Source organism: Sminthopsis crassicaudata, chromosome 2 (genome assembly GCF_048593235.1).
Source record: "Sminthopsis crassicaudata isolate SCR6 chromosome 2, ASM4859323v1, whole genome shotgun sequence".
NCBI lineage: Eukaryota > Metazoa > Chordata > Mammalia > Dasyuromorphia > Dasyuridae > Sminthopsis > Sminthopsis crassicaudata.
The window spans coordinates 384204513-384216853 of record NC_133618.1 but is presented as its reverse complement, the minus strand read 5'-3'; the positions used below and the strand labels follow the sequence as shown (position 1 = coordinate 384216853).

Below are 12341 nucleotides of genomic sequence, written 5' to 3'. Positions count from 1 at the left end.
TCCCATTATGCATAATGCCTATTTTGGGTTTTAGGTACTATTTACTTAAGAAAAGTTTCATTTATACTAAAGAAGGGAAAGGGACCTGTATGTGCCAAAATGTTTGTGGCAGCCCTTTTCATAGTGGCTAGAAGCTGGAAGATGAACGGATGTCCATCAATTGGAGAATGGTTGGGTAAATTATGGCATATGAATGTTATGGAATATTATTGTTCTGTAAGAAATGACCAACAGGAGAAATACAGAGAGGGTTGGAGAGACTTACATCAACTGATGCTAAGTGAAACGAGCAGAACCAGAAGATCATTATACACTTCAACAATGATACTGTACGAGGATGTATTCTGATGGAAGTGGATATCTTCAACATAGAGAAGAGCTAATCCAATTCCAATTGATCAATGATGGACAGAATCAGCTACATCCAGAAAAGGAACACTGGGAAATGAGTGTAAACTGTTATTTTTACCTTCTGAATCCCATTCTTCCTGTGCAACAAGAAATTCGGTTCTACACACATAATTTGTATCTAGAATATATTGTAATATATTTAACATGTATAAGACTGCCTGCCATCTGGGGGAGGGGGTGGGGGAGGAAGGGAAAAAATCTGAACAGAAGTAAGTGCAAGGGATAATGTTGTAAAAAATTACCTATGCATATGTACTGTCAAAAAAAAGTTATAATTATAAAATAAAATAAAAAATTAAATAAACAATTAAAAAAAGAGAAAAGTTTCATTTATTATTGTGCTTTCTAGTGTTTTTAATAGGAATAGGTGTTGCCTCTTGTTAAAACTTTTTTCTGCATCTCTTGATATAATCATGGTTTTTCTTGTTTTTATTATTGAAATGGTCAATTATGCTTTTAATTTTCCTAATATTGAGCTAGATCTTCATTCTTGGTATAAATTTTACTTTGTCATAGTGTATGATATTTGTAATGAATTGCTGTAATCTCCTTTTTGTATTTTAAATTTTTTGCACTAATATTCATTAAGAAAATTGTTCTGAGTTTTCTTTTTCTCTTTGTCTCTCCCTGGTTTAAGTATAAAAATCATATTTGTTTATAGAAGAAATTTGGTAGTACCTTCCTTACTATTTTTCCCTAATAGTTTTCCCCCAAATAGTATTAGAATTAATTATTCTTTAAATGTTTTGCAGAATTCACTTGTGAACTCATTTGGAACTCATTCCCCCTTAGGAAACTCATTCATGGCTTGTTCAATTCTTTTCTAAGATAAGGTTTTTTTTTTTTAAGTATTCTATGTCCTCTTCTGTTAATCTCTAGCTGTGGATCTGTGCTACTATAAGAACACAAAAGCCAAAGGAAAAGGAATTCTGGGTCCAGGCTTACCTTAGGCTCTCTAAACAAGCCCAAGCTGGCTTCTCAACCAACATGTCTTCAAACTGTCATTTTGTGATAGGAGACAAGCAAGGTAGAGGGGAATTCTTTTCTCTTTACCTCACTGTATTACATTCTGGAATTCCAAAGGAGAAAGTTTGTGAAAAAAAACAAAACAAAACAAAAAAAAAAAAAAAAAAAAAAAGGACCGAACTTTTTCTAGAAAACAAAATCTGAAAAATGGGGACAATGACAGATTTGCATATCTCTTGGTTTAGAGAGCAGATATCTTTGATGTTCAAGTTTGTCTTCCTATTTTCTTTCCACTCGTGGAGAGGCAGCATGTTATAATAGAGGAAATACAGATTTAAGAATTGGAAAATCTGGCTTTAGGTCTCAGGTCTTTCACTTATTGAGTAATTGAGTAATATTTTTTACTAAGTTTCTCCATATGTAATATAAAGATTAAAATGTCTATATTCAAAGATTATTGTCAGGAAAATGATTTGTAAACTACCAAGTACTATGAGAATTATAATTAGTTCCTCTGTACAAGTAGCAAAGGGAATTTCTGGATTCCAAAGTAACAGACCTATTTTGCAGAACAATTGAGAAAAAAATGTACTCCACAAATACATGGTTTCATAGATCAAAATATAGGCATATTTTATTTCCAAACACAAAAGCTAACATCAGTTTACAAAAAAAGCAAAATAAACCGTCTGAGACCCCTTCCCACCCCAAGCCCTTAATGATATAGCATGAAGAAAAATGAGAAAAAGGAAAACCTTAAAATGTAATATAACTTTTAAAAATATAATTTACAGTTTAGATAGGAAAATATAGTGGTCCGTGTTACCCTGTGTTGAGTAGATGGTCTTTAGCCAAGTCAGTATTGTAATTTTAAATAAATCATGGTAATACACATGGAAAACATGAAGTTGGAGGTGTGGGTTTAATGGCTCTTGGCTCTGTCTCTTATGAAGTATGAGTTAATAATAAGCACAAGTTAATTTTCTTCTTTGGCCCTCAATTAAATCTGTAAATCTTAGGATTGGACTACTTAATTTCTAGGGTCACTTTCAAATTCTAATTCTCAAATAATCTTATAAGCAAGCTATAATATGTTACTAATGATGACTTATGTCTTAAACATGACATAAAAGCCATCCATCACTGAGGGCATGTATGAACACAAAAAAAGGAGGTAGGCTGACTTTATAACCAGAGGACAGATTATGAATGGACAGTTCAAGTGCAATAGATGAATACTCAGAAAACATTAAAAGGTTCAGAGAAATTGTTCAAGAGTACATCCTTTATAGAGCATTCATAGGGAAACAAACAATTGTCCAAGATGGAACACAGATGGATTATGATTTGTAGTGGTGGAAGATCAAATTCCATTCAAGTGTCATATTCTAATATGCACTACATTGAGAAAGTTGTTTAGTTCCTAAATAACTTTTATAATAATAACCTAAAGGTGGCTAAAAGGTAAGAAAGGTTTGGGGCTTAGAAGGGCAGGGAATGTTGAAGTATAATTGAAGATGGCCAAAATGTTCCCTTTATGAAAAGCTCTCTCCATTTAGCACCTATAAGTATTTTTAAGGGCACCTAACTTACTAGATCACTTGAAATAGGTCCCATTTTATAATGGGATATTTCCAAAAACATAGGGGTCCCCAAAGTATAGAAAAGGGATAATGGACCATGGAACTGACTAATTTCTTAAGATTTCATCTTGTACTTATATGGGATATAAAAATGTTAATGAGACAAAGCATTCTATGTATGTGAATACACATATGCACAAACAGCAAGGGGTAAATGCAGGGAAAATCAAATAAATCATTTCAATTATCTACTGAGAGGTACACAGAGGGGTTGTGATCTCTTCTCCATCTAGAGAGAAAGCATCAACACATTAAATAAGGGACCTCTCAAAGATACAATTGGGAAGCAGGAAGAAAAAAGGGAAATTAAAAAAAGGAGATAAAGCAGGACAAGAAGGAGAGGAAAGAGAAGACAGGAGGAAGAAGATGAGAACTTTTGGATAAGGTAAGTACACTGCATCCTTTTTCATTTCCTCTATAAAAATAAAAAATAGAGGAAACAAAATGGTTCTACTCTGCAGAGAAAATTTACTCTTTTGATTCCGATTTAATAAGTCTAAGGACCAGTGCTCCATGGTCTTCCACTAGGAAAAGCCAGAATAAGTATATGGACTGCACCCAAAGAAAGGTCTATTTTCTTAAAGCTTCTTAAAGCAAACAAAACTCCCTCTTCCTCTCCCTTCCCTCTATACTTCTCACCCCATCCCCCAAACCAAGGTTATACCTTGAATATATCACATGTTGGGATTCTGGCCTTAAATTTCAGGTAGAAAATAGGTATAACTCAACTTTCAAAGTGAGAAGCCATTAAATGCTGTTTTTTCCCTAGAAAAGTAGGTTGGCCACCCTAGCTTCCTAATTCCCTACATTTCCGTGTTACTGCCTGAAAAGCAAAAACAAGACTTTGGTAAAACTAAATTAATTTGCTAAAATTGCAAAGGATATAGACAGAAAACATGAAGAGAAAGAGATTTACATTTGTACTTTACAGTAATTCCCAGAGAAGGGGTTGCCTCCCTCCCCTGAGAGGTTGAAAGAGGTAGTTTTAAGTAAAATGCTTAGACAACAAAATTTTGGGAATTTATGGAACATTTTACTCTCTGGAGATGCTAAAAATGACTAAAAAGTCCACTAGCAAATATGTCATAAGTTAGGGATAAGTACTAAGAAGGGGGAAGTACAGGGTAATATCTAGGAGACAGTGGAAAGGAAAAAGATGGTTGGATGGGTTTAATAAGACTTTCTTTCTGCTTTCTGCTTGTACATGGATTTATCTTTGATTTCAGTTTGTCTTAGTGCATGGCAAAGGCTTGTAAAAGGACAAAGACAACTGAGGAGACAAGGAATGTGCCATTTTTTTCTTCAAACCCTAATTCTAGTACAGTGAGGATAACAGTATTTGCCTAATAAACACAGGCCATTATACTGTATGTATTATTATAGCAGAAGAAAAGATTGAAAACACACACTAAATAAATTAGGCTTTTGTGTAGGGGTTCCCAGTGACTAATGCCTCAGTATAATCTATAAGCTATGGAAAATGGGCTGCGCATACCATACTACTTAGGCACTAGGGTTAATTTATATGTATCAGAGACAAAAGAAATAACTAGTTTTTGTTGTTTTTTTTTTTTTTAACTTAAGCTAGTCAATGCAATCCTTGTGCATCCATATCAGTCTCTTTAGACAACTCCTTAGTTACACTAGATAATTGCTGAGATCTTTTCTAATTCTAAATCCTAAGTGAGGGGAAGAGATTGTAAAAATTTTGACAGTTCAAGGCTAGGGAATAGCATTCCTGTGAGGTTCATCCATTTTCTATATTTCCCAGATGTGTTTCTGAGTGTTCTTTTTAAGAAGACCTTATCCCTGAGAGAGCAGCTCTGATCATATGATCAGACTTGGCAGGTAGAACAGCTAACCACAGCTATAGCTTGTGAAGAGCAGTGTAATTATATTGGTGCCGTTTGGGTGTTTGAAGCTAAGGTAGTTTCAATATTTCTAGTCTTGACTTTTAAAGGTTTTGATTGTTCTGCTGTAAAGAATTTTCTCTGAGTGGAAGTTTTTTTTTTTAAGTGAACTTTGTTTCTTCCTTATAGGAGTTTATACCTTGACATTCTGAAAAGGGGGTGAATAGGGAGTATTTAACTTGTAAAGTGAAACCGAGAAAGAAAACTTTAGCTGGATTCAATGAGCACAATAACTCATGCACTGGGATAATTCAAAAGCTGCTCTGAATCAAGAAATTAAATATGACTGGTATATAAGTTCAAAAATGAGATTGAATCCTCCAAGCAATTCAGGAAAAGGAAAAAAATAACAGGCAACTGCGAGCCATGTAGTATGGATACAGTCTTTCTGGAAAGCTTAGGGCAGACTGTATAGTGAACTAACAGTTAACCAAGACTTACTCTTCTGGGAACTTGGACAGCTTCTTATCTATGAGACTTCTAAGACTATAGAATTATATATCTGGAAGTGCCCTACAAAGAAATGTTAGAATATAGGCTACAGAATAACACAAATGTCCAGGACCTTAGAGGTTTCCTTCAACTCCTTTACTTAAGGGGAATGATCCTTAAAGTGGTTAAATAAGTTGGCCAAAGGCACACAATGAGTTAAGAGACAGTGCTAGGACTGACCACCAAGAGTTCTGATTCCTAGTCCAGAATTTAAAAAAAAAAAAAAAAAAAAAAAAAGGTCTTTTGCCATAGGGTATTAATTTGTTGCCAAGGGAAGAAATGATGGATTTGGAGTCTGCCACTCACTCCATGAAGGACCTGGTATAAATCCTTCAGCCTCTTTGGGCTAGGTTTTTGGTCTGTAAAATGGGAAGCTTGAACAAGTATTTAACTTGTAAAATGAAACCAAGAGAAAAAACTTTAGCTAGAGTCAATGAACACAATAATACTTATGCACCGGCATAATGCAAAAGCTGCTCTGAATCAAGAAACTAAATGTTACTAGTATATAAGTTCAGAATGAGATTGAACACTCCAAACAATGCAGGAAAAGAAAGAAAAAAAATGACAGGCAGCTGGTACATTTGTTATCTACTGAGAGCCCATATAGTATGGATATAATCTTTCTAAAATGTTTAAGTATCTTTAAGTACTTTTTACCAGCCAAGTGAAGACCACTGAATATTTAGAGAAAAAATTTGAAGCATTTTTTTGGTCAAAGGCAAATAAGACGCAGAAGAACAACGATTGTTGCTAGGGAGGAGTTGATTAGAAGAATTAAGATTATATTAATTATTTTTCTCTGGTTTTACCCACAACTTAATGATTGGAAATCAATAGTACTAATAATACTAGAAAAATACGAGCCTCATAAGTAAATGGATACATATTGGAATAGTCAAACTACATTTACGAATTGGGCTCGTGATCTTTTTATTTTTTTAACTGTTAGCTGGACAACTGATTTAACTCTCTAAGCCTCCATCTCCTCCTTTGTATCTTCAAGTATCTGAAAGGCTGTGACATAAAAGAAGGAATAGATTTTTCTGCTTGTGGAATCTGAAGATTTGGATTTCATGTAAGGGAAAAAAGCTCTCCTTAACTATGTTTTTTGTGTTCAGTTATTTCAATTATGTCCAACTATTTGTGATCCCACTGGGGTTTTGGGGCAAAGATGGAGTGGTTTGCCAACATGTCTTTCCTTCTTCTTCCCTTCTCCCTCTACCTCCTCCTCCCACCACCATTTTTCTAGATGTTTTGGTGGAATAGTAAAGGCATTTGATTGAGATCTCAAGTTGGGTAACCTTAAGTTAGTTTCTACTCCATGAGTTTCAGTTTTCTCATCTTTAAAAGGAGCAGGTTTAATTCAATGGTGTCTCAGATCTCCTCCAACTCTACATTCAGTATGCCAAGGCTTTGCTACGTTTTTCTAAAGGAAAAAGATTTTAATGTTTCCTCCTTTCCCTTCCTATAACTGGATTAGATTTTATTTTCATTTGCTATAATTTCATAACATTCTGTTGTCCATTCCTTTGCCCAATATGCCTTAGTATTTGTTTCTCTTCTTCCCTCTTCTATCCTAGAGAACTTCTCACTAATGGAGACAAATGCTTCCTTCCATTCTTTCCCTTCTCTATTCCTTTGTTCTACTTTTCTGCTTACTATCTCTTCTGTCTAATTAGTTATCATTTTCTGGTCCTTTTCACTCCCTTTTCATGATTCTTGCTCCTCTCTACAGTGAGGAGAGATCCATCCTCTCTAGTCAGTTGAGATACTTGAAATTAGAGGATCTTTTCTAGTCACCTTTCAAATACCAGAGGCAAATAACTTAATAATTCTTTTATTTCTCTTTCTTCTAACTGCTAACCTTTCACCTTCTTCACTGACTCAAAACTACATAAATTATTCCATACTTAGCACAATGACTTAAACAGTAGATACTTGTTGAATCTAATTAGTGAACATCATATGCCATTGGTTTAGGAGCCTAGGTTTACAAACACACTCATAATCTTGCTTACTTATTCCTAGTCCTTTGTATGAGTCAGTCAATAAGTATTTTATTAAGCATTTACTATACCTAAGGCACTATGCTAAGACAACAAAACAACAAAAATACCTGCATTTGAGAAGCTCACAGTCTAATGGGAGAAACAACATGAAAATAACAACATACAAACAAGATATAGACAGGGTATATTGGAGAAAGGGAATAGTATGAAAGGTAGGATTTAAACTAATTCTTGAAGGAAGGCAGGAAGCAGAGATGAGGGAGGGAATTCAGGCGTCAAAAATTACTTATGTGGAAAATAATATTGCAATAAATGAATGGATCTGTGCTTTACTAGGGCAGACCAGAATATACTTGAAAGACTAGCAAGCCTCTATGGAGGCTCAGAGAGAGGACACAGACAAGAGTATTTTTTCTCTTCCTGTGTAGCGTGTTTGCTCATGTTCTTTCTTATATCCTCCATAGGCTAGAGATGTTCTTCTAGATCTTTTTAACTTTTTGTGGGGACCAGAGTAGTTCTCATGCTGTCCATCACTTACTCTCACTACATGACTGACCCACCTCTTTTTCTGACCATCCATTTCCTTGAGGCTGATTTTCCACATGGATCATGGATGAGAAAATGCTGCCTCCTGCTTACTTGCAGTCACAGCATGCTTTTTTGCCCTTTAGGTGACTTGAAATTTGGACAGTGTTTGTACTGTGGTGTTCCAAGGACACTTACTTAAAAAAGGGAACCAATATAGGAATAAGACCTAGGATAGACTTCATCAGGGACCTTATCCATTTTGTCTCATCTGTGCAGAAGTCGTTTTACCCAGGTGATGAACCCCAATTTAAAAAACCTATGTGACTTAGGACAAAATCTATTTCCAGATTTTAACAAGAAAGCTCTTTTGTTTTCCAAAGAAACTATAGTTCTTTTCATCAGACACATAATTTTCTTGTTTTGTGATACAGAAACTTTCCCATTATCTATAAGAAGATTGTTTGCAATTACTCACAGAACCTCCTATCATTGGGTCAGAGCTGAGAGACTATTATGGCAATGGACCACTAAGGGTAGTACATAAGCCTGACTCTTGTGGGCTATTCTTATAGTAGGGTAAAAAATGAACTCTAAGTCTAACAAGCAGTTCTATGTCCCAGGAGAGTTACTCAACAAAGAATCAATAGATTTGGGCCTTGGGCACATCACTTTCTCTCTGTCTCTCTAATTTTCAGTGTCTTTATCTTATGTTGAAACTAGACAAAATTTCCTCTTGGACACTGTCCAAATCAAACATTTTATGATTCAAAGGTACCTTTCAGTATTATTCTGATGCCAAACTTAATAAAAAAATTTAGGTCAGGAGTACTTATTTTTGTGCTATATCAAAGGATCATGATTTCAAAGATGAAGAGGATATTCAAAATGATCTATCAATTTTTTACTATTGCAATATACTACTAATAGTGCATGATTGCAAAGACTGATAAAGCTTTTTAAAAAAGAGTAGGCACTTAGTACACTTTGGAGGTGACTTTTCTTTTAAAGAGAAATTTCCTACTAAGGTCAAATACTAACCCAGATTTAAAGCATAAACTTCTAAGAAGGATAAGATGTGGGGAGGGAAAATATCATTTTGTTGATCAAGGATAATAAGACAGCACTTCCTCTAAAATGGTACCTTATCTGTAAGATGCAGAAAATCAGGTCAACATCTGTACATTTTCTTTTTTTTTCTTTTTGTTGGGTGTGCCAAACTAGGAAAACAGACATGAAGAGCAATGGAAGCTCCACAGTAGGGTCACTCCATTTTGGGGGTATTATTGCCTTATTTTTATACTGCACTTTTGACACAGGTTCCAAAGTGCTCTTACTCATTCCTTTCACTTGACTTTGTAAACAATATAAAATTAGCTACAAGGTAAATACAATAATGCCTTATTTATCTGGTACAATACAAAATTGGCCATTAGGTAAATATAGTAATATCTTATTTATCTGGTTCCTTTCAGCACTTACTTTTATGGGTTATGCCTTACAGTAACTGGGAAAGGAGCAATCCTACTTAAGTGAATTTTCTGGATAACTGATTTCTTCTTTTAAGTATCCTAACTATAATTACCTTAACCATTTTTAGTTGAAAACTCACATCCTTAAAATGCATTGTACCTCCCTGACACCATCAATAGAGATTTAAAAAAATTAGAACTTTGATTCCCTGATAGAAAATTTCTTTCCAATGAAGAATTACACCAGCTTTGCAATTTAGTGTCATCAAAAGCTGCCTGGGATACTAAAAAGTTAAGTAATTTTCTCAGGATTATGAAGAGGCAGGATCTGAATTCAAGTCTTCCCAACTTGTTCAGCTTTCCTCCAACCTGCCTCTTAGGCTCAGGCACCAGAGAATTAACATAAATTGTTTGAAAAAAAAAATAGCCTGGGCTTTCTAAGAAAATTTCAAGGGTTCTGGAAATACTCAGGAATCTTAGTGCTTACCTGAAATAGTCACAGGATCTGAGCTTTCTAAAATATTTCTAAAATATTTAAGCCTCTCCCTTGAAAAGAGCAATGGACTTAGTGCCCAAATACCTGAGTTTAAGCCCAGACTTGTAACCTGTTTCACTTTGGAAAAAACACTCAATTTCTATGTCCCAGTTTCTACATTAGTAAAAATGAAAGGGCTGGAAGAGATTACCTTTATGGTCCCTTCTAGCTCTAGAGCACAATCCTATAATATTTGAACTACCTGCATCAGAGGACTATAGGAAAGAAAGCACTTTGTAAAACATAAAATACCACTTAAGAGGATGAGAGTAACTTTCTGCTTCTAATCTGGCATGGTCTGAGAAACCAGATAATAAACATGTTAACAGAAATTCTAATCCACATTTTAGAGTGTTTTAATGACTAGTTAGAATTTTAGAAAAAGTAAGAATAAGTAACCTCCGAATGAGGGCTAGAGGAGCTAATAAATAAAATGTATGAACTTTAGTGCACATATCTATTTAAGCTGTTCGGAAACTTTTCTTTTTAGTTTCCTTCCGACTTCTGAGTTCAGATAGTAAAGAACTGATTTCCAGATAAATGAGATGTTACTCTATTTGTTCTTCATGGCTACCAAAAAACAAAACAAAACAACAACACTGTAGAATGGTATCTGAGAAGCTGGTTAAAATTTTTTTCCATTAACATACAGCAATTATATTTTTAAATATACATGTAGAGTATCTATCACATGTATATAGCCTATACCTTGTTCACTATCAACACATACAAACATATATGTTATAAATATAGTCATATAATATTGCATAAAAAATTAACTTAACTCTAGTTACACTGATGCTAGGCTAATACAGATTAAGATTTTGCTGATGGATTCTGACCACAATTCCAGTTAGTGCCATGTTCTTGAGAAAAAGCCTGGAGCTGGACCCACAAGCCTGATGTCTCTTGGTTTTTGGTGCTCGCTAAGTTGGTGGGGGGCCCTCATGGCGGAGCATCAGCTTGAAGGAACGGGCGAAGTTGTTGGAAAAGGCGCAGCTCCATTTCTCTTGTCCTAGGGGCAGCAGCAACAGAAACAAAAGCAGGGACAGCAGCAAGAACTGAAGGGGTAGGGCTACACAGCACACTCGATGGAGGAAGGGGCATATTCCTTCTGGACGACTCTGCAAAACAGAAGCAGGGAAAAGTGGCTTAGTGACGGGGAAGGGAGATTGAGACTAGAATAGAAGTCAGGAAGCTTTTAAGATCCAGTAGCAGCTCCTCAAGCTGAAAACTTCCAAGGCCTCTTTATTTTCTTCCCAATGAATTATTGACCCTGTCATTCAAGGTCCTATAAAAGCTCTCTCTAAGTCACCTTCTCAACTTTATCTCACACTGCTATTATTTAAGGACTCTACATCTTGATTAAATTGGACTCTTCTTTGCTGGCATCTCCCTAACTGGAGATGAGTCTCCAGTTATGCTACATTCTTTCTTCACAATCATTTTGGGTGTATGTCACCCTACTCTAGAAGACTAAACTCTTCAAGAACCCTAATTTGTGAGGTATACTCTCACTATTGGGGGGAAAAGTCTTGTACATAGCAGTACTAGACCAACATTCATTTTGATAAGGACTGGGGACATAGACAAAAATCAAACTGTCCTTGTTAAATTGAATTGATATATTGATATTACCCTTATTATGAGACATTAAGTAAATCACTTAAATGACTACATGCCTCAATTTTCCTTTCTTTTGTGATTTTTTTTATTTTGTTTTTACCTTGCTATTATTTCTGGATATATATTTCCCACAAAGCCTCAAGTGATTTTTCCAATACCCAACACAAAAACAATTAAGCAAAATCAAATAACCTAGAAGTTATGTCTGATGGGTGAAAAGGTAAGTCTTTCAACTGGGGCTGTGAACACATCATCATCCTTGTCGCTTTATGTTTATACTTTCCTAATCTTAGGTGAATGAATATTACAAGACAAAAATGCTCAGGAGACATTTAACATCCTGATAAGTTTGGATGATCTAGAGGTTTCATTTAAAGGGTCTCTTGGTGGTTAGGGATGAATAATGGCAAATGTTTTTGGCATTCCCTAGAGTGGCAATGGCTGGTGACAGGACATAAATCTGCAAAGGGGATGGAGAAAGCCACTAAGAACAAATAGAGGTAGGTCCACAGTCACCTGGGTGAACTTCCTGCCCTTTTGTGGCAGAGAAAAGTGCCCTCCATAGACTCTACCCTTTGATAGTAGAGCTAAGGGAAACTTCATGAGAAAAGGATTTCCATTATAGTAATTCTACATGTGAGTTTTATTATAATTATAATCCAAGCATGAGTCTATTCTTCCCATAAAGACTGTATATTTGTAAGAGAGTGTACCTCTCAAGTCTAGGGTGAAATGTTTTGTACCAATTA

The 12341-nt window shown here is 35.2% G+C and overlaps 1 protein-coding gene across 8 annotated transcripts in view; it reads right to left on the bottom strand.

Annotated features, from left to right (window-relative positions):
- Positions 1-1984: 1984 nt before the first annotated feature.
- Positions 1985-12341, bottom strand: part of SYNE3 (spectrin repeat containing nuclear envelope family member 3) — a 192580-nt gene continuing 182223 nt past the window's right edge. For all 8 annotated transcript variants that reach the window (XM_074291377.1, XM_074291371.1, XM_074291379.1 and 5 more), the window contains one exon: positions 1985-11090. In XM_074291377.1, the coding sequence (XP_074147478.1) occupies positions 10893-11090 (198 nt within the window). In that variant the 3' untranslated portion in view covers positions 1985-10892. The remainder of the gene's footprint in view (positions 11091-12341) is intronic.